Source organism: Phyllobates terribilis, unplaced genomic scaffold (genome assembly GCF_046119375.1).
Source record: "Phyllobates terribilis strain yellow unplaced genomic scaffold, ASM4611937v1 Scaffold_7__3_contigs__length_470593459, whole genome shotgun sequence".
Classification (NCBI taxonomy): domain Eukaryota; kingdom Metazoa; phylum Chordata; class Amphibia; order Anura; family Dendrobatidae; genus Phyllobates; species Phyllobates terribilis.
In genome coordinates, this window is record NW_027362767.1 from 241,929,683 (window position 1) to 241,951,406 (window position 21,724).

The window sequence follows — 21,724 nt, forward strand, 5'->3', positions numbered from 1 at the left end:
GGGTCCCTTCTCTGGGACTATCTTGAGAATGGAGGTCCTCCAACATCCTGTCCTGCCTATTGAGACCCAAGTGTAGAATGAATAGAGAGGTGTCCATACATGTGCACTCCATTTACGTCTATGGGAGTCATGGCTGCTGAGTCCTATAGGAGTGAATGGCGGAAGATGTGCACATGGCCAGACAACTTCCCATTCATTTTCCGCCTGAATGCAACAGGACCTGGACTGGTGGGCTCCCTTTTAACGATAGATGCAGGTCCCTTCTTTCCATAGGATTTTAAAGTCTGAATTAGGTCCTAGTGCCTTTGTGTAGATCTGAGATTGTGGGTTGTAATAATCACCTAGGCTGGTTAACGATGCAACAATATTTTATTCCTTACATCCAAAGTTTTACATCAACTCCAGGTAAATGGTCAAATTATATTGCCCCTGTCCACAATATCCCCTCCCCGGGGCGGTAGTTCCACTGCCTTTGTACCAGGCGATACTCACTGTCTCTCAACTTTTGGTTGGCCTACAGATTTTGTATCTCCAGCCAATGTAATTTGTATTCACATTCCACGCTCCTCCAGACGACACATAAAACGATAGAAGCACAGATATCCAGTAGCAACAGTACTTAAGAAAATTAATCAAATCCAGTCGATATATCCCACAACTGTAGCACGTTTATCCAGCCCAGTCGGCAACCTATCTCCAAACTCCATAGGCCATCCATCCATGGGCTCCAGGACCTCAGCCTAGATCCTATCCCTTTGACGTCATTCCACCAAATCCTGAACTAAACATGTGGCTTCTTTTCCTCTCTCCATGGGATCAGCCTCCTCAGTGGGCAAAAGTGTTCACACCTTCCCCTTAAACATTTGCTTTTAGCTAAAAGAATGAAGAATATTCCAGCATCTCTTCACCTGGGACTGCATGTGAAACCCCCTGTGGTGGTGGCTCCAGTGTGTCTACTTTCCCCATCCACACAATTGGACTAGTGGCTGTTAGAACAGTGGCTTGAGGCTCCTGTGATACTAATGAGATTAATGGAATAATGGCTTTACCTTTAGCAATCTCTTGTCAGGCTTTATGTATACATACGATCCATCCTGCAAGTCTTCCTCTGCTTACTGTCACTGAATGGAAACATTGATTCCTGAAGCTGAACTGACGAGCAAACAAATTACTAATAAAACACAACAAGTAAATCTCTAATAAAATACAATAAGAAGATCGACGGAACCGGTGCTCCGTGTTGGAAAAAGTCTGCATCCCTTAGAGCCGTGGACTCCGTTCTACGTGCATTGGTCCAATAGTCTTCAGTAAGTGGCCAGCTCCTCACAACATTGATCTAGGAACTGTAGTCAAAGAGTTGTCAAACAGTCAAGTGAGAGCGATCACTCACAGCATAGCGCTATTTCGGCTATTTCCAATAGACATCAAAAATTCACACCTCTGGTCCATTCAGAACGATTGTCAGACCTCCAGCGATCAGTACGTTATCCCCTAACACATGGGAATACCCCTGTAAGGCTATGTATACACAGAGTCTTTTGACCGACTTTTCGAAGCAGAAAGTGGCTATTGGCACACATAGTCTTTTTTGTAGTGTTTTCGAAGCAGAAACTGAGCAGAACCTCCAAGTTTTTGAGAAGTTTTGAGATTTGGACAGTTTCCGTTTAGTTTCTGCTCTAAAAACTCCTTAAAAAACTTTGTGTGCATATAGGCACTGAACAAAAACTCAACATTTTTTATTAATTTTAAGATTTGGAGAATTTCTGTTCAGTTTCTGCTCCAAAAATTCCTTGAAAAACTCAGTGTGCACATAGCCTAAGGTTTTTTTTATGAGGCCGAAAAATCTGATGTGGACTCCATGAGGTTCTGTGTCGAAGTTTTAAGTACCGACATGGGTTTTGATGCTTTTTTTCAGTGTTTTTTTGCAACCATTTGACTTGACAGTATCAAGTTTGGAGCAGATCCCATGATAAAATGCAACAAAGAAATCACACTTCTTTTTTTCCGTGGCAATTTTTTTAAAACCTCGTTGGAAAAAAATGTTGCTGTGTGAATGGCAATGTGAAGCAAGTTTTGATGTGGTTTTAAGAGCTTACAAATCAATATACCCTAAACCTGACATTGTAATGTAAATACTTTAGAAATGTCAAGATCCACTTTTTTAGGAAGGCATTTGCGCAGTGATAGAGTGGAGAATGACACAATGAGACAAAGGTTAGAAGTTGTGACATCATCTTTTTCTTCTATTATTATCTACACATCTTGGCAGGTTTCCTTTTACATCTCACTCTACATAGGATTTGTCTGGCATCTTCCAGTGTTACAATAGCGCCATCAATAGGTGACAGCACAGGCAGTCTGTAGCTGCACCATTGATTGTTTCCTGGAACGAGTAGTCCACCTGTGGGGAATTTTTTTTCATAAATGCATGTATTTGGGGCTAAAAATCACTTTTACAACTGAGTTTCATTAAAAATGTAGCACTCTTTAGCTTTTACATGCTCTTTGTTTCCATGTACCGTATGTTGTCTGTTGTGATAAATCAGCTGAGAGGAACTCAGAAAAGGCGGATAAAAGAGTTCCCCCGTCAGACCATCAGAATGAGCTCACTGACGGACTCTCAGTTAACTCATTCTGCAGCCAACAATAGACAGTGCAACATAGAGGCTATAGAAGTCAAACAGTGCAAAAGTTGTGTTGAAACACAACGGCAAAATTTTATTTTAAGCCCCATTACATTCACGTCAGTAAAAAAAAAAGAAAACAGAATCTTTATATGATTTCTTCAGACATAATATAGAAGTTACCTCAACATAAGAACCTTTTATTGGTGATTATTACATAAGCATTATGATGTTCAAGGTATTACAATGTGAATTGATATTGAAAGTTGATCTCATTTGAACTGTGGACATTTTCTATATTGTTATGTTTTCTTCAAATTTGAATTCAATATATTTTTTGATTTGCAAAATGTATAATAATCAATAATTAATGTTTAATAAAACAGATTGAATATAAAAAAAGAAAAAAGAAATGCCTTTAAAGGTGGACAACCCCTTGAAAGTAATTTTATTTTTGTGTCTTTTAGACCTTGTCTCAGAGGAAGAACCTGCGCCATGCGCTTTTTCTGGTCATGGGAGAGAATGTCACTTGAACAACACAGAGTGTCGGGGGAAGTGGGAAGGTCCCAATGGCGGCATCACTAACTTCGATAATTTCTTTTTTGCTATGCTGACTGTATTCCAGTGCATCACTATGGAAGGATGGACAGACGTTCTTTACTGGGTGAGCAATATTACATACAAGCCCGCAAACCAATCCCCTCTGCCACTTCTACATTTCGCTTTTACGTTAGTTTCCGTTTAGTTCCCCTTCATTGTTTATCACTTCCCAAGGAATGAATGTGTCTCACTTTATCCAATGTTCCCATGTACATCTATGTCTACAGATGCAGGACGCCATGGGACACGAGCTTCCCTGGGTATACTTCGTCAGCTTGGTTATTTTCGGATCATTCTTCGTCTTAAACCTTGTCTTGGGTGTGTTGAGTGGGTAAGTTCATGCTGCTAACAAGACCCCAGAAGTCATACAGTGTGTGTGTGTGTGTATATATATATATATATATATATATATATATATATATATATACAGTACAGACCAAAAGTTTGGACACACCATCTCATTTAAAGATTTTTCTTTATTTTCATGACCATGAAAAATGTACATTCACACTGAAGGCATCAAAACTATGAATTAACACATGTGGAATCATATACTTAACAAAAAAGTGTGAAACAACTGAAAATATGTCTTATATCCTAGGTTCTTCAAAGTAGCCACATATTGCTTTGATTACTGCTTTGCACACTCTTGGCATTCTCTTGATGAGCTTCAAGAGGTAGTCACCGGAAATGGTCTTCCAACAATCTTGAAGAAGTTCCCAGAGATACTTAGCACTTGTTGGCCCTTTTGCCTTCACTCTGCGGTCCAGCTCACCCCAAACCATCTCGATTGGGTTCAGGTCTGGTGACTGTGGAGGCCAGGTCATCTGGCGTAGCACCCCATCACTCTCCTTCTTGGTCAGATAGCCCTTACACAGCCTGGAGGTGTGTTTGGGGTCATTGTCCTGTTGAAAAATAAATGATGGTCCAACCAAACACAAACCGGATGGAATAGCATGCCGCTGCAAGATGCTGTGGTAGCCATGCTGGTTCAGTATGCCTTCAATTTTGAATAAATCCCCAACAGTGTCACCAGCAAAGCACCCCCACACCATCACACCTCCTCCTCCATGCTTCACGGTGGGAACCAAGCATGTAGAGTCCATCCGTTCACCTTTTCTGTGTCGCACAAAGACACGGTGGTTGGAACCAAAGATCTCAAATTTGGACTCATCAGACCAAAGCACAGATTTCCACTGGTCTAATGTCCATTCCTTGTGTTCTTTAGCCCAAACAAGTCTCTTCTGCTTGTTGCCTGTCCTTAGCAGTGGTTTCCTAGCAGCTATTTTACCATGAAGGCCTGCTGCACAAAGTCTCCTCTTAACAGTTGTTGTAGAGATGTGTCTGCTGCTAGAACTCTGTGTGGCATTGATCTGGTTTCTAATCTGAGCTGCTGTTAACCTGTGATTTCTGAGGCTGGTGACTCGGATAAACTTATCCTCAGAAGCAGAGGTGACTCTTGGTCTTCCTTTCCTGGGGCGGTCCTCATGTGAGCAAGTTTCTTTGTAGCGCTTGATGGTTTTTGCAACTGCACTTGGGGACACTTTCAAAGTTTGCCCAGTTTTTGGGACTGACTGACCTTCATTTCTTAAAGTAATGATGGCCACGCGTTTTTCTTTACTTAGCTGCTTTTTTCTTGCCATAATACAAATTCTAACAGTCTATTCAGTAGGACTATCAGCTGTGTATCCACCTGACTTCTGCACAACACAACTGATGGTCCCAACCCCATTTATAAGGCAAGAAATCCCACTTATTAAACCTGACAGGGCACACCTGTGAAGTGAAAACCATTTCCGGTGACTACCTCTTGAAGCTCATCAAGAGAATGCCAAGAGTGTGCAATGCAGTCATCAAAGCAAAAGGTGGCTACTTTGAAGAACCTAGAATATAAGACATATTTTCAGTTGTTTCACACTTTTTTGTTAAGTATATAATTCCACATGTGTTAATTCATAGTATTGATGCCTTCACTGTGAATGTACAATTTTCAAAGTCATGAAAATACAGAAAAATCTTTAAATGAGAAGGTGTGTCCAAACTTTTGGTCTGTACTGTGTATATATATATATATATATATATATATATATATATATATATATATATACACTTTTTTTTTTTTTACTGCAGCTTACATTCATTAAAAATAATTACATTTTACTCTAACCTGTCATCAGGGGTGGTAATTTTAAAGATAGCAGCGGGGATTGGATGAAGGTGGAGAGGGAAGAAAGCATTTAAGTTTTCAGAGAAGGCAGATCACACAGACTGAACTGTAGGTAGGGTGAATTACATAGGCGGTATATCAGTATACACAGAGAGGAGAAGACCTATGAGAGACACTGCAGGAGGGAAGGGGGAAGTCATACATACCCCAGCACCTGTCAACACCAGGTGAACTCCACCCAGGGCTGAGGATGGAGTTATCTGTACAAGAATAAAGTTGTGCTGGATTTCCACCAAGGGCCTAAAATGGAAACATCAGTACAGAAATGAAGCTGTACTGGAACTCCACCAAGGCCAGAGGATGGAGATATCAGTACAGAAATGAAGCTGTGCTGGAACTCCACCAAGGCCAGAGGATGGAGATATCGGTACAGTAATGAAGCTGTGCTGGATTTCCACAAAGGGCTGAGGATGGAGATATCAGTTCAGGAATGAAGCTGTTCTGAAACTCCACCAAGGACAGAGAATGGAGATATCCATACAGGAACAAAGTTGTACTGATGCATCAGAGCTAGTTAAGGTCACAGCATTCTAGATGTACAGGCTTAACATCCAGCATTTCTCATTTGGAGGGTCATTCCTAATAGCATATTTCAGCTTTAATATCAGGGGGTCTGAACATGAATGAACAGTGTAGATTGCAACCTGAAACTTGCAATCTTTAAAGGGCTTTCCAGCTGATAAAATGTTTGTTAAAGGCTTAGAGCAGTTAAGAATAATGTAAGAACGGATAGGCACCTTCAGTCTCCTCCTATATCCTTCACAGGTCCCATTCCAAAACTTAAGGGGAGCCGGTCAGCAGGTTCTTACATATGGAAGTAGTGCTATGGGTGTATAGGCAGTAACAAGAAATCTAATATAGAATTCACATGTAAATCAGGCTGGAAGTGCACTTTGGACGTGTCAACGCACTTTAAAAAAAAAAGCATAAGAGAACTGACATGCCCCCAGTGCACTTCCAGACTGATTTGCATAGGACTTCCGTACCAGGATTCTCATGGCTGGCACATCGGATCTCTACCGATAAAAAAATAATTTCTGTTGAGTGACAAGCGCCTACACAAGTCTACAACTAAAATATTTTAAAATAATTTTTTTCCATTTGACAGTTTCTTATATCACAAAATCAATAAAGGTAAAAAAATGAGCTCACTTAAAAGAGTTGAAAATGGTTAGAGAAACCTGTCTTCTTTTTTTCCAAAAAACAATCCTACACCTGTCAACTCTCATGAGGGTCCCCTAACTCTCTGCCGAAAGATGATGTCGGGACAGATCGGGCATGTTGAATTTTAATGCCCTACTTTTTTTTACTCAGAGTAGATAAGCTGCTATCTGATGACATGCACACTCAGCCGAACTGAGAATGCATGTGTATGGGGGAGGAAAAGTTGTTGGCTGGCAGCTACTGAGGGTGTGGGGTCATCTCTAAATGCCTATGGAGGAAATCTCTGTAAAAGTGAAAATATTCTTTTTACTGTGATTTTACACATTCTTGCAGTATAGCAACAGACTGCAAATTGCTGGCTACTTAAAGGGGTTGTCTGGTGTGTAAAACCCAAATATGTTTTTTAGGGAGTTAATACGGAGGAGGGGGTTCATTCAGCTCCTTATCAAATAGTCAGAGCAGAGAGAGTACACGGAGTATCAGTCCATCGATTTCAATGTGAGCAATATAATGCTTATTATTACTGCCCCGCATTGTTATATAACATTAATAAATGCTGCTTTCCTTCGTAGATTTTCTGCGCTCACGTCTCTATAATTCTTTTCTGTTCTAGAGAGTTCTCAAAGGAAAGAGAGAAAGCCAAAGCCAGGGGGGACTTCCAGAAACTGAGGGAGAAGCAGCAGATGGAGGAAGATCTTAAAGGATATCTAGATTGGATCACACAGGCAGAAGATATCGATCCAGAAGGGGAAGACAGATTAGAAAGACACAACCGTGAGTATCTAATGCAAATCAGCATTATATTCCCTCCTTGGGGATTTTTAAAGGCTTAATACAAAGAAACCTTTATTTAGACAAAACATATGTGTCCCTCCTTAAAGGGATTGTCACCTTAAATATATTTATCACCTATCCTGTAGGTAGGTGATAAATTTATAATGAATGTGGCCCCCCGAGAAAGTGGTAGTGAGGATGAGTGACCACTAGAATTCCTGGTCCTTTGGCCGTGTCACTAATCTCTGGAGCCCTGAGAATCACCTCCTACCTGACGACATCCATGGCTCTTCTTTTGATTAGACGGCCTGGCGTAACGTCATCATTGCAGCGTGATGTACATTTGATCAAAAGAAGAGCCACCGATGATGGCAGGTAGAAGGAAGTTCTCCAGGATCCCGTCCAGCGACCACAAGCTTCTGACGTGGCCAATGGACTCACCTCCCCTCTATTGACTAATATGTGACTGATGAGTAAGAAACCTCTGTCGGTCCCATAGAAATGAAAGAAGGGGTGTTCTCGTATGCACTTTTCTGCTTCTTTCATTTGTTGGACTTTAGGACCCCCATTCTTAATTTTTTTTTCCACGTAGACCACTGGCCATGTGTACTGGCACACTTCTTATAATGGATCCGTGAGCTCTTCAGGTGAAGTTCGTGACACACATGAAAAGCATATGGACCGATTATAGGCTCTTGTGAATGGGCCCTTAATGTAATGTTATATGGCAGCTGCTCAAATGAATGACTGTCTATGTAGAAAATTAATGGGCCTGGCCCAAAACAATGGGAGCTAGAGTTGAGAAAACATATTCACTGGAACCTCGTTCAGTGTCTATGTCGGTTCTCCATGGCAGCTGGACCAGGGCTATGCAAACTTCCTCAGCCAACTCTTGAATGCTGACATCCTGGGCTCCTCTTGTGATTTAAACCACCTCCTTGATGTCACAATATTGCAATGGGCCAAGTAATCAGAAGATGCGCCCAAGATGACAGCAGTCAAATGCCGGCTGAGGAAGTTCACACTGCTTTGGTCCGACTGACATGGAGTACCGACGTGGATGCTGGACCCGGGTCGTGCTATTTGCTCAACTTTAGTGGGAACCACTAATTCCTATCAGCTCTCCACTTTGTCACATACAGATGGTTCCCAAGCTGATCGGTGGGTTTGTCAGGAACTGGACCCCCACTTATCTGATACTAATGCCAGTTGTAAGGGTGGGTCACCCAAAGAAAACCCCTTTAATATTCTGTAAATAACAAAACAATGTTTTCCCCATAAATGGGTTGTCCAGTGAAGAGAAGGCGGGAGTTCAACCACTGGAACGCCCAATGAGAGGCAGAATGGGGCACTTTTAGCCCCGCTAGAATGGAGCTTGCAGCGCGCTTGTCTGATCGCCGCTTCTTTCATTCTCTGTCTCCCAGAGAAAGACGAGCGCTGCACTTGGCAGCTCCATAGGTAATGAATGGAGCGGCAGCCGAGCATATGCACTGCCGCTCCATACTAATGGGGATGAAAGGGTCCCGTTCTGTCCACCACTGGAGGGGGGGGTCCCAAAGGTCCCACCGATCTATAAAATATTATTCATCCTGTGGATAGGTGATAACTTCTGTTCACCGGACAACCCCTTTAAGCAGGATATTAAACTGTAACCACAGTCACTGGAATACACCTTTAGGTTAGCTGTATTCATATGTACAGACCTTGGTGCAATCAGGAGAGATAGCTGCATATCCCTAGGATTTGGCATAAATGTATGAGATGTGAATATATCCTTGTTACTACCTTAGAACATTAGGGTAGTGACCATTAAGAATCAACAACCCCAAGATTACGGCAATCACGCCCACTTGTGCAAAATATGGCAATCTAGAACTAGATTCACACACATTTCGGCATCAGGGTTTTGTATCGGAATCCCAGAAAAACCGGATTCCGGTAGAAACCACAACAGAGCCCCGATGGGCCATTCACTGCTATGAGGCCGACAGTCACTTTGGATACTGTCTGGCCTCCGTCCCTGCTGTGTTCATCTGTTTCAGACGTGCGGTCTGGCACAATATTACATCGTGACTAATGAGAGCGAATGATGAAGATGCCGAGACTCAACAGTCATCAGAAATTCAACCTTGCTGGATTTCTGCACCGTATTCATTTCCGGCTTCATGCAGCCACAATTCCCCATGCTGCCCTAGCCTTAGGCATGTAGAACCATAAAGTGCTAAATTAAGACCTCTATATTTGAGGACAGTCTTTCTCCTTGTGGAAACCTACAGATAGAGTATAGAGACTTATAGACCAGGCAATGCATCTTGGGAAAAGAGTATTTAAATTAGATCTCCTCTATGAGAAAGTAAGGTGGCTGCCTAGTGCCACCTATTGGAGCAAACTATCCCTTTAACGAGCCTTGCCACATGACTTAGAACATTTAGCCAAAACCAAAGTCTCCCCCATCTACGTTAACCCTTCTTTTTTCAAAGCTTCCTTGAGAGCCGCCATCTCCGGGTTTTAGAAGGTGTCAGTCTTTCTGTTATCAGTCTTTGTCTGTTTGTCGATCACAAAAAAATGTCATGTTCTACATCACCGTCTATCTCTTGTGGGAAACGTCTATATGTCTGTCGTGTGCAATGTCCGTCTGTCTCTTACATACAGGCGTCTCTCTGGCCGACTTGACGGGCAAGAGGAAAGGGAAACTTCAACGGTTAATGCATCATAACCATGCCTCAGAAAACCACAGTAACTCTCTGTCTTGTGTACTCAGTGATTTGTGGCTTCTCTTGTGCATAGTCCCCCCCATGCTGTGACCCAATGGATGCCGGTGTAACCTCCCACCGTCCTGCTCCCTCTATCACCGATGTGTGCTGTGATGTGACAGTGGTGGTGAATAGATTATATCTAGTATTATTTTACACTAGTCATGTTGTGCATAATCATATATCTAAAGGAACGTTCTATCCAGTAGAGATGGGATACAGGTATACAAAGCGCGCTATCCTCCAGGGCGGGTTCCCAGTACTCTTATGCTTTTCCTATCTGCGTGTGGAGAGAGACCGGGCATGTAGATTCGATATGGTCACTTCTGACTGTAGTTACCAGCTAATAGTAAAGCTGAGACATTATTGATTTCAGCTCTAGAGGTAAAGCTTAGTCAATATACTACCATTATGCCACGTAGAACCGTATCTATATGTATGTGACAATCTGACTCTCATTTCCATTGAACGTCACTGTGATGTGTTCTATGTACACATGAACGTTTGTATGTACGCATACCGTTCTGTGCCACAGATTATTTCCATCATTTCAGGAAAAAAGAGAATCTAGTTTTATAGGTCAATAATGGTTATAAATTGAATTCTATAGCGGTAACATATTCCACAGCACTCTACAATTCAGAGCGTACAAGTAAAGATAATATCAAACATTAGAGTTACACTTAGATGACCAATTCAAAGAGGAGTGAAAGCCCTGCTCACAAGAGCTTACAATCTACATGAAAACAGGGAAGGACTCAAGAGGTTAATATTGCTTGTATTGTAAATTGTATGATCCAACCACCTTTATAATAAATAAGGATATTCATGTAAAGCTGCATATACCAGTCACCAGCCAGTATCTGTGTAAGTCCAGATACAAAGTGCTACCGAGTGCATGAGGCGTGAGGAAAACAGATGGTAGAAAAGACCAGATTCTGATGAAAATGTAGGAAAAGGGTATTTGAGAAAGTTAGATTAGCTAAATAATTGGCCTGTCTGAGAAGATGAATTTTTAGGCCACTCTGAAAACTGTGGAAATAACCAGATTATCTGGGGAGTGTATTCCAGAGAACTGGTGCAGCACGAGAAAAGTCTTGGAGACAGGAGCGGGAGGTTCAGAGTATGGAGAATGTTATACCTAGATCAATAGCAGAAGTGAGAGCACGGGTAGGGCGTTAGATAGTAATGAGGAGAAGATGTAGGGTGGGGCTACACTGTGGATAGGGCGGGTAGGGTGGTAGACAGGGATGAGGAGGAGATGTATGGCGATGCTGCACGGGTAAGGTTGTAGAAGAGGGGAGGAGATGTAGGGTGGGGCAGTACTATGGAGAGGGCGGGTAGGGCGTTAGATAGCAATGAGGAGGAGATCTAGGGCGGGGCTGCACTGTGGATAGGGTGGGTAGAGTTGTAGAAGAGAGGAGGAGATGTAGGGTGGGACAGCACTGTGGAGAGCACGGGTAGGGTTGTAGAAGAGGAGAGGAGATGTAGGGTGGGGCAGCACTGTGGAGAGGACGGGTAGGGTGGTAGACAGAGGAGGACATGTGGACTGTGGAGAGTATGAGTATGGTGGTAGACAGAGATGAGGAGGAGATGTAGGGCGGGGCTGCACTGTGGAGAGGGTGAGTAGGGTTGTAGAAGAGAGGAGGAGATGTAGGGTGGGGCAGCACTGTGGAGAGGACGGGTAGGGTGGTAGACAGAGGAGGACATGTAGGGCAATGCAGCACTGTAGCACTGTGAAGAGCATGTTTAGGGTTTTAGACAGAGGAGGAGGAGATGTAGGGCAGTGCAGCACTATGGAGAGTTCAGGCCGGGTGATAGACAGATGTGAGAGAGAGACGAGATGTATGTAGATGTGCTGCACCATGTTGAGTATGTGTAGGGTGATAGACTGAGATGAGCAGGAGATGTAGGGTGGTGCTGTACTGTGGATGAGAGGATGGATAGGGTGATAGACAGTGGTGAGGAAGAGATGTAGGGCGGTGCAGCAATGTGAAGAGCTCATGCAGGATGGCAGACAGAGATGAGGGAGGAGCTGTAGGGCAGTGCAGCACTGTGGAGAGGATGAATAGGGTGATAAACAATTATGAAGGGGAGATGTTGGGTGGTGCAGCACTGTGAAGAACACAAGTAGGGTTGTAGATGGAGATGAGGAGATGTAGGGCAGTGCAGCATTGTAGAGAGGACAAGTAGGTTGGTAGACAGAGGTAGGAGATTTAGGGTGGTATGGCAGTATGGAGACCATGAGTAGGATGGTAGACATAGATGACGTAGCATGTGTCGGTCAGGGACGCACTTTGTAGAGTACAGGTAGGATGGTAGACACAGATGATGGAGGATATATCGGTCAGGGACACACTTTGTAGAGCATGGGTAGATTGGTAGACACAGATGAGGAACTAGATGTATGGTGGTGCCACACTGTGGAGAGCTTTGTGGGTGACTGTGATAAGTTTGTTATATTCTAGTTTGAAGCAGATGGGCAAGTAGTGGAATGACTGACAAAGTCTGGAGGCATCATCATAAATGTATTAAGGTTGCTAAATACATAATACATTTTGTGAATACCATTTTAATTTCTACTGTTTTATATATTTCTGCAGCCAGCCTTCCTGCAAGTGAGACCACGTCACTCAATACGGAGAATATTGATGATGAACATGCAAACTGCTGCTCCCTGTGCATGTAAGTCATGAGCTGACCCATTACTTAGAGGCGTTCAGCCCCCTTGAACATTACCCAGGGGTCCAGTGCTAAAACAAAGGTCCTTTTCTGATGTTGATATTTTAGGGGCTATCCAAAGCCACTCACCTCCACATCAGGAGGGGAGTGACATGATGAGGATGTATTGGCAGGTACCTGCCAGAAAGCGTGCATTAAAGGCAGGTATTACACACCTATCATGAAGGTCCCAGAAATCCCTTGTATACAGCACTGATGTATATGGACACTCCTATAAATCTATTGAGATCACTGTCAAAGAATATAATTAGCAAGGGTTTCACACTTACCTTTTTGTTGTTTTTTTTCTTGACATTTTTATAATAGTTATTTATTCATATTGTTGGTGTTTTTATAAAACGTTTGCTAGTTTTTTCCCAAATGCTGCATGTACTAAGTCCAGCTGTTTTTTCCCAATTGTCTTAATTATAGAAACACAGATGCAAGAAGAAAAAATCATGTGCGATTTAAAAAAAAAGCCCCAAAATTTTTTGCAAAAACCACATGTAATTTGTGATATTTTTCACATAAAACAATCTGACATGTATATGCAGCAGAATCCACAGTGGAAATCTGAGGCTGACCCTTGCATTTCTATCATGGTATTGCAGTTTGAACTGCTGCTGATAACCAATTCATCGTCTGTATTTTTACACCTAACCTGTTATGTTTTGCTTTACAGGAACAAGTTGGGGCAAACTGGTTGCTGGTAAGTGGTGCAAATGCTGCTTTATGTTTTAGGCCTTGTTCTCACATTGCAGTTATGACAAGCTTCTTCATGCTTTTATCTAGCCAAAATCTACATTAGGTAAAAAAAAAAAGAAGTCTTTTTCAATAGTTTGTCCAAAAGCACCATTATGTTGCAGTTTAATAGTTCAATTCTGATTTTATCAACATCACAAATCTCAGTCTCAGGGCTCATTCACACGTCTGATTTTTCCACGTATGAGAAAAACAGACCTATTCTTCTGATCAGAGTTTGATCAGAGTGTGGTCGGAGTATCATCCGTTTTCCTCATACATGGAGAAATCAAAAAAGAAAATTTTCTCCACCTCCTCCTTTCTGACAGTCTGTGAAAATCGGACCACACTTGGATGTCATCTGATTTTTTCACAGTCCCATTGACTTGCATAGCTGATTTTTATCTGATCCTCAAATTAAATCAGACAGGTGTCCGGTATTTTCCATAGACCGAGAAGTTCACGGAAAATCACGGACATGTGAATGGGCCCATTGACTATCACAGGTACAAATGCTATCCGTGAAAAACAAATATAGCAATCATACTTGAAAATCAGACGTCTGAATGAGCCCTGAGTGAAATCTCATGTTGCAGTCACCTCAACGTCTCCCTATTTGGGATGAAGTTGCATGGATAAATACACATGATGTGGATTTAATGCTGATTTCCTTTGTGAATTTTCATGCAGAAAGGAATGCAGCAGAGTAAATTACTAGCACATGTTGTAAACATTTTCTCCGTGTAAATTGACCTGCGGTGTGGATTTTCCATCTGGATATGCATGTGTGAAATCCACAGCAGGATACTATTTCCTCTAAGATAATAAGATTCCAAAAATGTCATCTACACTTTGCGTAAATGTTCCACATGTAATGTGACCGGCGCAGCATGTCAATTATTGGTGCAGAATGCATTGTGGACTTCGCCTTTTGCAATGCATTGAGTGAAAATCTCAACAAAATCTGCAAAAACTGAAAGTCACAAATATTTTGTGAGAGTCTGGATATGCTGCCTAAAATTCACATCAAACCACTATATGTGGGTTATGTTATCCACTTAGCAGAAAGACAATGCATTTTCTGCTCCATACAAGTTTGCGTTCTGCAGTAGGGTGTGTTCACACTGCGTTTTTTTGTGTGGAGTTTTTGAAGCAGAATCTCTCCGTAAGCCACAAGTTTGGAGCGTTTCTCCTCCGAAAACCCAGTAAAAAAAGAAAAAACCCAATGTGAACACACCCGTATGTCAATTTCTGCTGTGGATTCAAGTGCAAATTTCACCATTTGCCAAGCAAAGATTTCCCACTTATTTTTCGTAACGAAATCTGCAAATCTGGTAAATTTTGCATTTGACGCAACTTGGGAACATATCCTTGAAGTCTGCAGCAAATCAATTCTCTGTGCAGAATCCATTACAGATTGAACGCTTTGCAAGATGTGTTGTAAAATCCATGTCAAAATCTGCAATACTACGAGTATGCAGTGAAAAATCTGCATCAGATCTAACACTATATACAGTTGTGCTCAAAATTTTACATACCCCGGCAGAATTTTTGCTTTCTTAGCCTTGTTTCAGCAAATATGAATGATATCAAAAAACTTTTTCTCCACTCATGGGTATTGGTTGGGTGAAGCCATTTATTCTCAAACATCTGTGTTTTCTCTTTTTAAATCTTAATGACAACTAAAAACATCCAAATGACCCTGATCAAAAGTTCACATACCCCAGTTCTTAATACCGTATATTGCCCCCTCTAACATCAATGACAGCTTGAAGTCTTTTGTGGTAGTTGTGGATGAGGTTCTTTATTTTCTCAGATGGTTAAGCTCCCCATTCTTCTTGGCAAAAAGCCTCCAGTTCCTGTAAATTCCTGGGCTGTCTAGCATGAACTGCGCACTTGAGATCTCCCCAGAGTGGCTCAATGATATTGAGGTCAGGAGACTGAGATGGCCACACCAGAACCTTCACTTTGTTCTGCTGTAGCCAATGACAGGTCGACTTGGCCTTGTGTTTTGGATCGTTGTCATGTTGAAACGTCCAAATACGTCCCATGCGCAGCTTCCGGGCTGATGAGTGAAAATTTGCCTCCAGTATTTGCTGATAACGTGCTGCATTCATCTTTCCTTAAATTTTTACCTAGTTTCCTGTGCCTTTGTAGCTCAGACATCCCCAAAACATCAGCGATCCACCTCCGTGCTTTACTGTAGGAATGGTATTCCTTTCATCATAGGCCTTGTTGACCTCTCTCCAAATGTAATGTTTATGGTTGTGGCCAAAAAGTAAAATTTTGGTCTCATGACTCCAAATTACCTTGTTCCAGAAGTTTTGAGGCTTGTCTCTGTGCTGTTTGGCGTATTGTAGGCGAGATACTTTGTGGCATTTGCGCAGTAATGGCTTTCTTCTGGCAACTCGACCATGCAGCCCATTTTTCTTCAAGTGCCTCCTTATTGTGCATCTTGAAACAGCCACACCGCTAGTTTTCAGAGAGTCCTGAATTTCAGCTGATGTTATTTGTGGGTTTTTCTTTGCATCCCGAACAATGTTCCTGGCAGTTGTGGCCGAAATTTTTGTTGGTCTACCTGACCGTGGTTTGGTTTTTACAGAGCAAGAGTCTGTCTGGATCCCAGAAACTCACTCAGCTTTTATGCACACACACTGATTACAAGCAAACAGGTCACAGGTGAGGATGTTACCTTTAGTAGCCATTCAAACCCATTTGTGTCAAACTCTGTGCATGGTATCAGGCCAAAATCACCAGAGTATGTGAACTTTTGATCAGGGTCATTTGGATGTTTTTGGTTGTCATTAAGATTTAAAAAGAGAAAACACAGTAATTTAACAATAAATGGCTTCACCCAACCAATAACCATGAGTGGAAAAAAAGTTTTTTTGTTATCATTCATATTCTCTGAAACAAGGCCAAGAAAGAAAAAATTCTGCCGGGGTATGTAAACTTTTGAGCACAACTGTATTGCATGGAACCCAGGACCCATGTGCCGCACCTGTCTCTGCCATGAGGCTTAGAACATATTCATCTATCTACAATATATCAATCATCTTTTATTAAAATGTATGTCTTCTCTAATAGTCGAAAGATAAAGAGATGGAACCGAGCTTTCCGGAGAAAATGTCGTCTGGCGGTAAAATCTGTCACTTTCTATTGGATGGTTTTACTCCTGGTTTTTCTGAACACTCTGACCATTGCATCTGAGCACTACCGGCAACCTGAATGGCTGACGCAGATACAAGGTAGGGGACTTGACTAATAGATCGTTTTTTATTATATGCAGTGTTAAAGGGAACCTGTCATGTCCCCAAATGCTATTAACCTGCAGGCATGGCGTTAATCTGCTGGCTAATAACGTTCCAGTGCTGCCTGGCCGCCTTACTGAAAATACCGGAAGAAATTAAACTTTATTCCTCCTGGGAGCCGCCAGCTTTCAGTTATAGAGCGGCTACAGGCACTCTCCAGCACATTGATTGACAGCTGTCTCTGCAGCACATCTGTGCAGAGTGAGCTGTCAATCAAAATGCCGGGGCGTGCTTATAGCATTTGAGGACATGGCAGGTTCCCTTTAAAAACTATTGAAGGGGTATTTTCATCCCCATCCATAGATGGACAGGATTGGGATACCCCTTTTAAGTTGTAGGGAACATGTCTACTTGATGGATTTACCTATGCCCGATCCGTATGACGGCTCCTCTCATAGATCGCCTTTTTTGAATTCCAGCCTATGCTAATAAGGTGCTGCTGTCGCTCTTCACGGTGGAAATGCTCCTGAAATTGTACAGTCTGGGTATCCATGCCTATTTTGTGTCTTTCTTCAATCGATTTGACTGCTTCGTGGTATGCGGTGGCATCCTGGAGACGGTCCTTGTCGAGTTCGATATCATGTCCCCACTGGGAATTTCTGTGCTTCGCTGTGTGCGGCTGCTGAGGATCTTCAAGGTGACAAGGTCAGCAGGACGAGGTGTGCTGTCACACGAGTTTCAGCCTCTGTGTGTACTGTCATTTAAGTAAAAGGATTGCAATTTTTAGCGGCAGAAAACACACGTGAGCCCCTTTTGACCCGTCAGACTGAGAGATCGGGTCAGGGCATGGTGGACACGTTACTAGAATCTCAGGAGACCAGTTATCATACTGTGGTTCCATGTTTAAGGCCAGCAGAGTATGGAGACAGGCCCACCCTACTATTAGTCCAGGGGGCACCAAAATAATGTGCCATGTGGCTCCTAGAGCCTAAGATGGAATACCGTGGGCTCCGTATTGGGAGTGCCTGGCTCTTCTCATATTTCACAAGAGAGATTAGACCCGTTCTTAGGGTCAATGCTTGGACTGTGGATTTCACCCTTCGTGGTGGTCCTGAGGAGACCACCAGAGACATTTAGGACAGGCAATGCTCCCAGGATAAAAAAAAAGTATAGATAAAATAGTCCAGCTCACGCTTTCTGAAGTCATTCCAATCAGTGGGGAAGGCGGGAAAATACGCCAGTGCATGGAGTTCAGGCAAGCATGTTCTAGGAAAGGGAGGAGATCCAGCTTGCAGCGTTAGTTAAAATCTCAAAACTTTATTTATAATCCATTAAAAAATTAAAAGGTGTACATACTTTGCAAAAAGTGGGGGTGAGGACTCCATGGAGGTTCCTCACCCCTACTTTTTGCAAAGCCTGTACACTTTTGTCTTTTTTTAATTGATTATAAATAAAGTTTTGATATTTTAACCCTGGAAGCTGGATCTTCGTAGAAAAAAAAGTATGCAAATTAGTTCTCCTCCAGCAGGAGGAAAGCGGTGTCTCTAGTGCCACCTACTGGAGGAAGCTACTAGAGATGAGCAAAAAGATTAAACTACCCAATTCGGCATCTAGTTCAGTCCTCCTAATTTGCAACATTGCAAAAACGTTGTCTGAAGTCATATGGAAAGGGGTCGCACATTTAGGGTAACTACCGTTGAGCAAAAAGATTCGAACGACCCTGGTTCGGGGTCCAGTTCAGTCCTCCATGGCAGCTGGACCAGTGGAGCTTTTACTTCTTCGTTGGCAATCCTCTGCCTGGCATCCTGACTGGGAAGTGATGATGTCGCATTGGCTTAGGAAGTGTTAGACAGGCCCAGGATGCAGGTGGTCAGGGACTGCCCTGGTCCGGGTGCTATGATGGACTGAACGGGACCTCAAACCAGGGTCGTCCGAATATTTTTGCTTAATTCTAGTAGCCGCCCTATCTCTACCCTAAATGTACGACCGTTTCCATATGACGTAGAACATTTTTGCAATGTTGCAAAGCAGCATCAAAATCTAATAACGTACCCACGTTTGACCTTAACCTTTAGGATTCCCTGTATATTACATGCCCATACAACAATATATGTGACACACATCATGTATGTGAGTGAACCATTAAACATGCTATTTTAATCTAGAGATTCATACTGCACCCGCCGTCTTCTTTAAATAGCAGCCGCTTTCACAGTTGTCGTTGTGCGATGCCGGAGTGTAGAGAGCAGCGGGTGCGGGACATCAGGACACTTTCATCCTCGGATCAGTTCTCTGCTTCCTTTATGGGCCTCATGCTGCAATATGTCTTTATGAAGGTTTAATTCAGAGGCTTCTACTACACAAACGTATATTTCCCAGAAATCCTCCTGACATCTACTGATACATTTGTAGAAACCTATATTCTGTTGTCGCTCACCCTGCCTGACATTTGATCATTTCCGCGCACTTCTCTTCCTCGTTTTCTTGGTATAATGGCAGTAATTTAGCGTCTGCTGTATAAGATAGGAAATTCTGCAAATGGTATGGAGTTTAAAGCCGATCTGTCACTAGATTTCACAATACAAACTGCACGTTTTATTAAATAGATCTCATAGACCTGGGGAGACTTGTGTACTTACTTTGAAAAATCCATGTCAGAATTACTGTACTGTATAATCCTAATATTACAGTGATCATTTTATGAGTTCAGGTGAGGAGGAAATGGTCTCATGGGTTCAAGCGTATTCAATGTCTGCCCAACCAGCTGCAGCTTCTATTGAGCAGTGTGAGATCTCAGCTGTAGTAGGGAGGAGGGACACTGAGGAGCTGTCTATTAGGCTAGATTGATGAAGATATAGCAGCAGGGAGGAGGGACACTGAGGAGCAGTCAGTCATGCTAGGTGGGAGGAGATTCAGCAGCAAGGAGGAGAGACACTGAGGAGCTCTTAAGACTAGGTGGGCAGAGATTCAGCAGCAGAGAGGAGGGGCACTGAGGAGCTGTCAGTCAGGCTGAGAGGGAGGAGATTAAGGAATTGCAGAGAGGAGGGACACTAAGGAGCTGTCAATCAGACTAGATGAGTGGAGATTCAGCATCAGCAGGGAAGAGGGACACTATGGAGCTGTCAATCAAGCTAGGCGAGTGGAGAATCAGCAGCAGGGAGGAGGGACAATGAGGATCTGTGAATCAGGCTAGGTGAACTGAGATTGAGTTTAAACTTTCCAAAAAGCTTCTGCAGCAATTTTTACCATGTGTTTTCAAGGTGAGTGCACCAGTCTCATCAGGTCTAAACAATCTATGTAATAATATATGCAAATTGCATTTTGAAATCTGGCGATAAATCTGCTATAAATAGCTTTTTCCTCCTAGCTAAATCGCTTACAAATAATAAACCATTCAGGAGTCTGGAAACGGTAAAGGACGGCCCTTGTGTAAGGGGTAGTGACTGATATATTGCCCAAGGGTTCATTATACACAATTACCATCAACAGGACAAGCTTTACTCATAGGCACAGGGGGAATAGCAGCAGCTTAAGGGTAAATGAATACTTATGTGTATGTATATGTTAATACTGTGGGAGTGAGAGGTATTTTTTATTCTTTTCTGTTACCACATGTATTATAATGATAATATTTTGATTTGTATTGATATGGCTCCTCTATCTCTTTCCCCGCAACTACCAGACACTGGGCATCGTTAAGTAACCTGGTCGCCTCACTGCTGAACTCCATGAAATCCATTGCTTCTCTGCTGCTGCTCCTCTTCCTCTTTATCATCATCTTTTCCTTGCTTGGGATGCAACTTTTTGGTGGAAAATTCAACTTTGATGAGACCCAGACTAAAAGAAGTACCTTTGACACCTTCCCACAGGCGCTGCTCACTGTCTTCCAGGTGAGGCTGTGATATTGATAATATATAGATAATATTAGATCATTGGGAGTCTTCACTGGTCACCGTGCTAAGCACTGTACGACTGTTAGCGACCATGTCTGGTATTATATTACAACTCAGTCCCACAGAAAACTGCAGTACCAGATACAGCCACTATGAATGTGCGGCGCTAAACAATAAAGGGATGAGGTGCTCCAGACCTTCAGTTAGCTGATCGGTGGGTGTGGCGGGAGTCAGCCCCCTCCCCCCCAAAAAAACTAATATTTATGAGCTTTCCTAAGGATAACACTTTGATATCATTGGTGGTATAAGGCATATGTTTATTTTCTATTATATATTCACTTTCTCTCTTATTAATATCATTCAGATCCTGACCGGTGAAGACTGGAACGCAGTGATGTACGATGGGATCATGGCGTACGGGGGCCCATTCTTTCCTGGAATGCTGGTCTGCGTATATTTTATCATCCTCTTCATATGTGGAAATTGTATCCTATAATATTTTAATAAAAACAAATTTTATATACAGTATATAGGTATATATTTATATATACTGTATATATACAGTACAGACCAAAAGTTTGGACACACCTTCTCATTTAAAGATTTTTCTGTATTTTCATGACTATGAAAATTGTACATTCACACTGAAGGCATCAAAACTATGAATTAACACTTGTGGAATTATATACTTAACAAAAAAGTGGGAAACAACTGAAAATATGTCTTATATTCTAGGTTCTTCAAAGTAGCCACCTTTTGCTTTGATGACTGCTTTGCACACTCTTGGCATTCTCTTGATGAGCTTCAAGAGGTAGTCACCGGAAATGGTCTTCCAACAATCTTGAAGGAGTTCCCAGAGATGCATAGCACTTGTTGGCCCTTTTGCCTTCACTCTGCGGTCCAGCTCACCCCAAACCATCTCGATTGGGTTCAGGTCTGGTGACTGTGGAGGCCAGGTCATCTGGCGTAGCACTCC

General features: G+C 42.5%; 1 protein-coding gene across 1 annotated transcript in view; it reads left to right on the forward strand.

Moving 5' to 3' along the window:
• CACNA1F (calcium voltage-gated channel subunit alpha1 F) overlaps positions 1 to 21,724 on the forward strand; it is a 120,527-nt gene that overhangs the window by 46,305 nt on the left and 52,498 nt on the right. Inside the window, exons 7-15 of the mRNA XM_073642341.1 lie at positions 3,092 to 3,288; positions 3,452 to 3,555; positions 7,229 to 7,389; positions 12,746 to 12,827; positions 13,546 to 13,572; positions 16,692 to 16,852; positions 17,335 to 17,560; positions 20,538 to 20,745; positions 21,113 to 21,233. Coding sequence (XP_073498442.1) covers positions 3,092 to 3,288; positions 3,452 to 3,555; positions 7,229 to 7,389; positions 12,746 to 12,827; positions 13,546 to 13,572; positions 16,692 to 16,852; positions 17,335 to 17,560; positions 20,538 to 20,745; positions 21,113 to 21,233 — 1,287 coding nt within the window. The remainder of the gene's footprint in view (positions 1 to 3,091; positions 3,289 to 3,451; positions 3,556 to 7,228; positions 7,390 to 12,745; positions 12,828 to 13,545; positions 13,573 to 16,691; positions 16,853 to 17,334; positions 17,561 to 20,537; positions 20,746 to 21,112; positions 21,234 to 21,724) is intronic.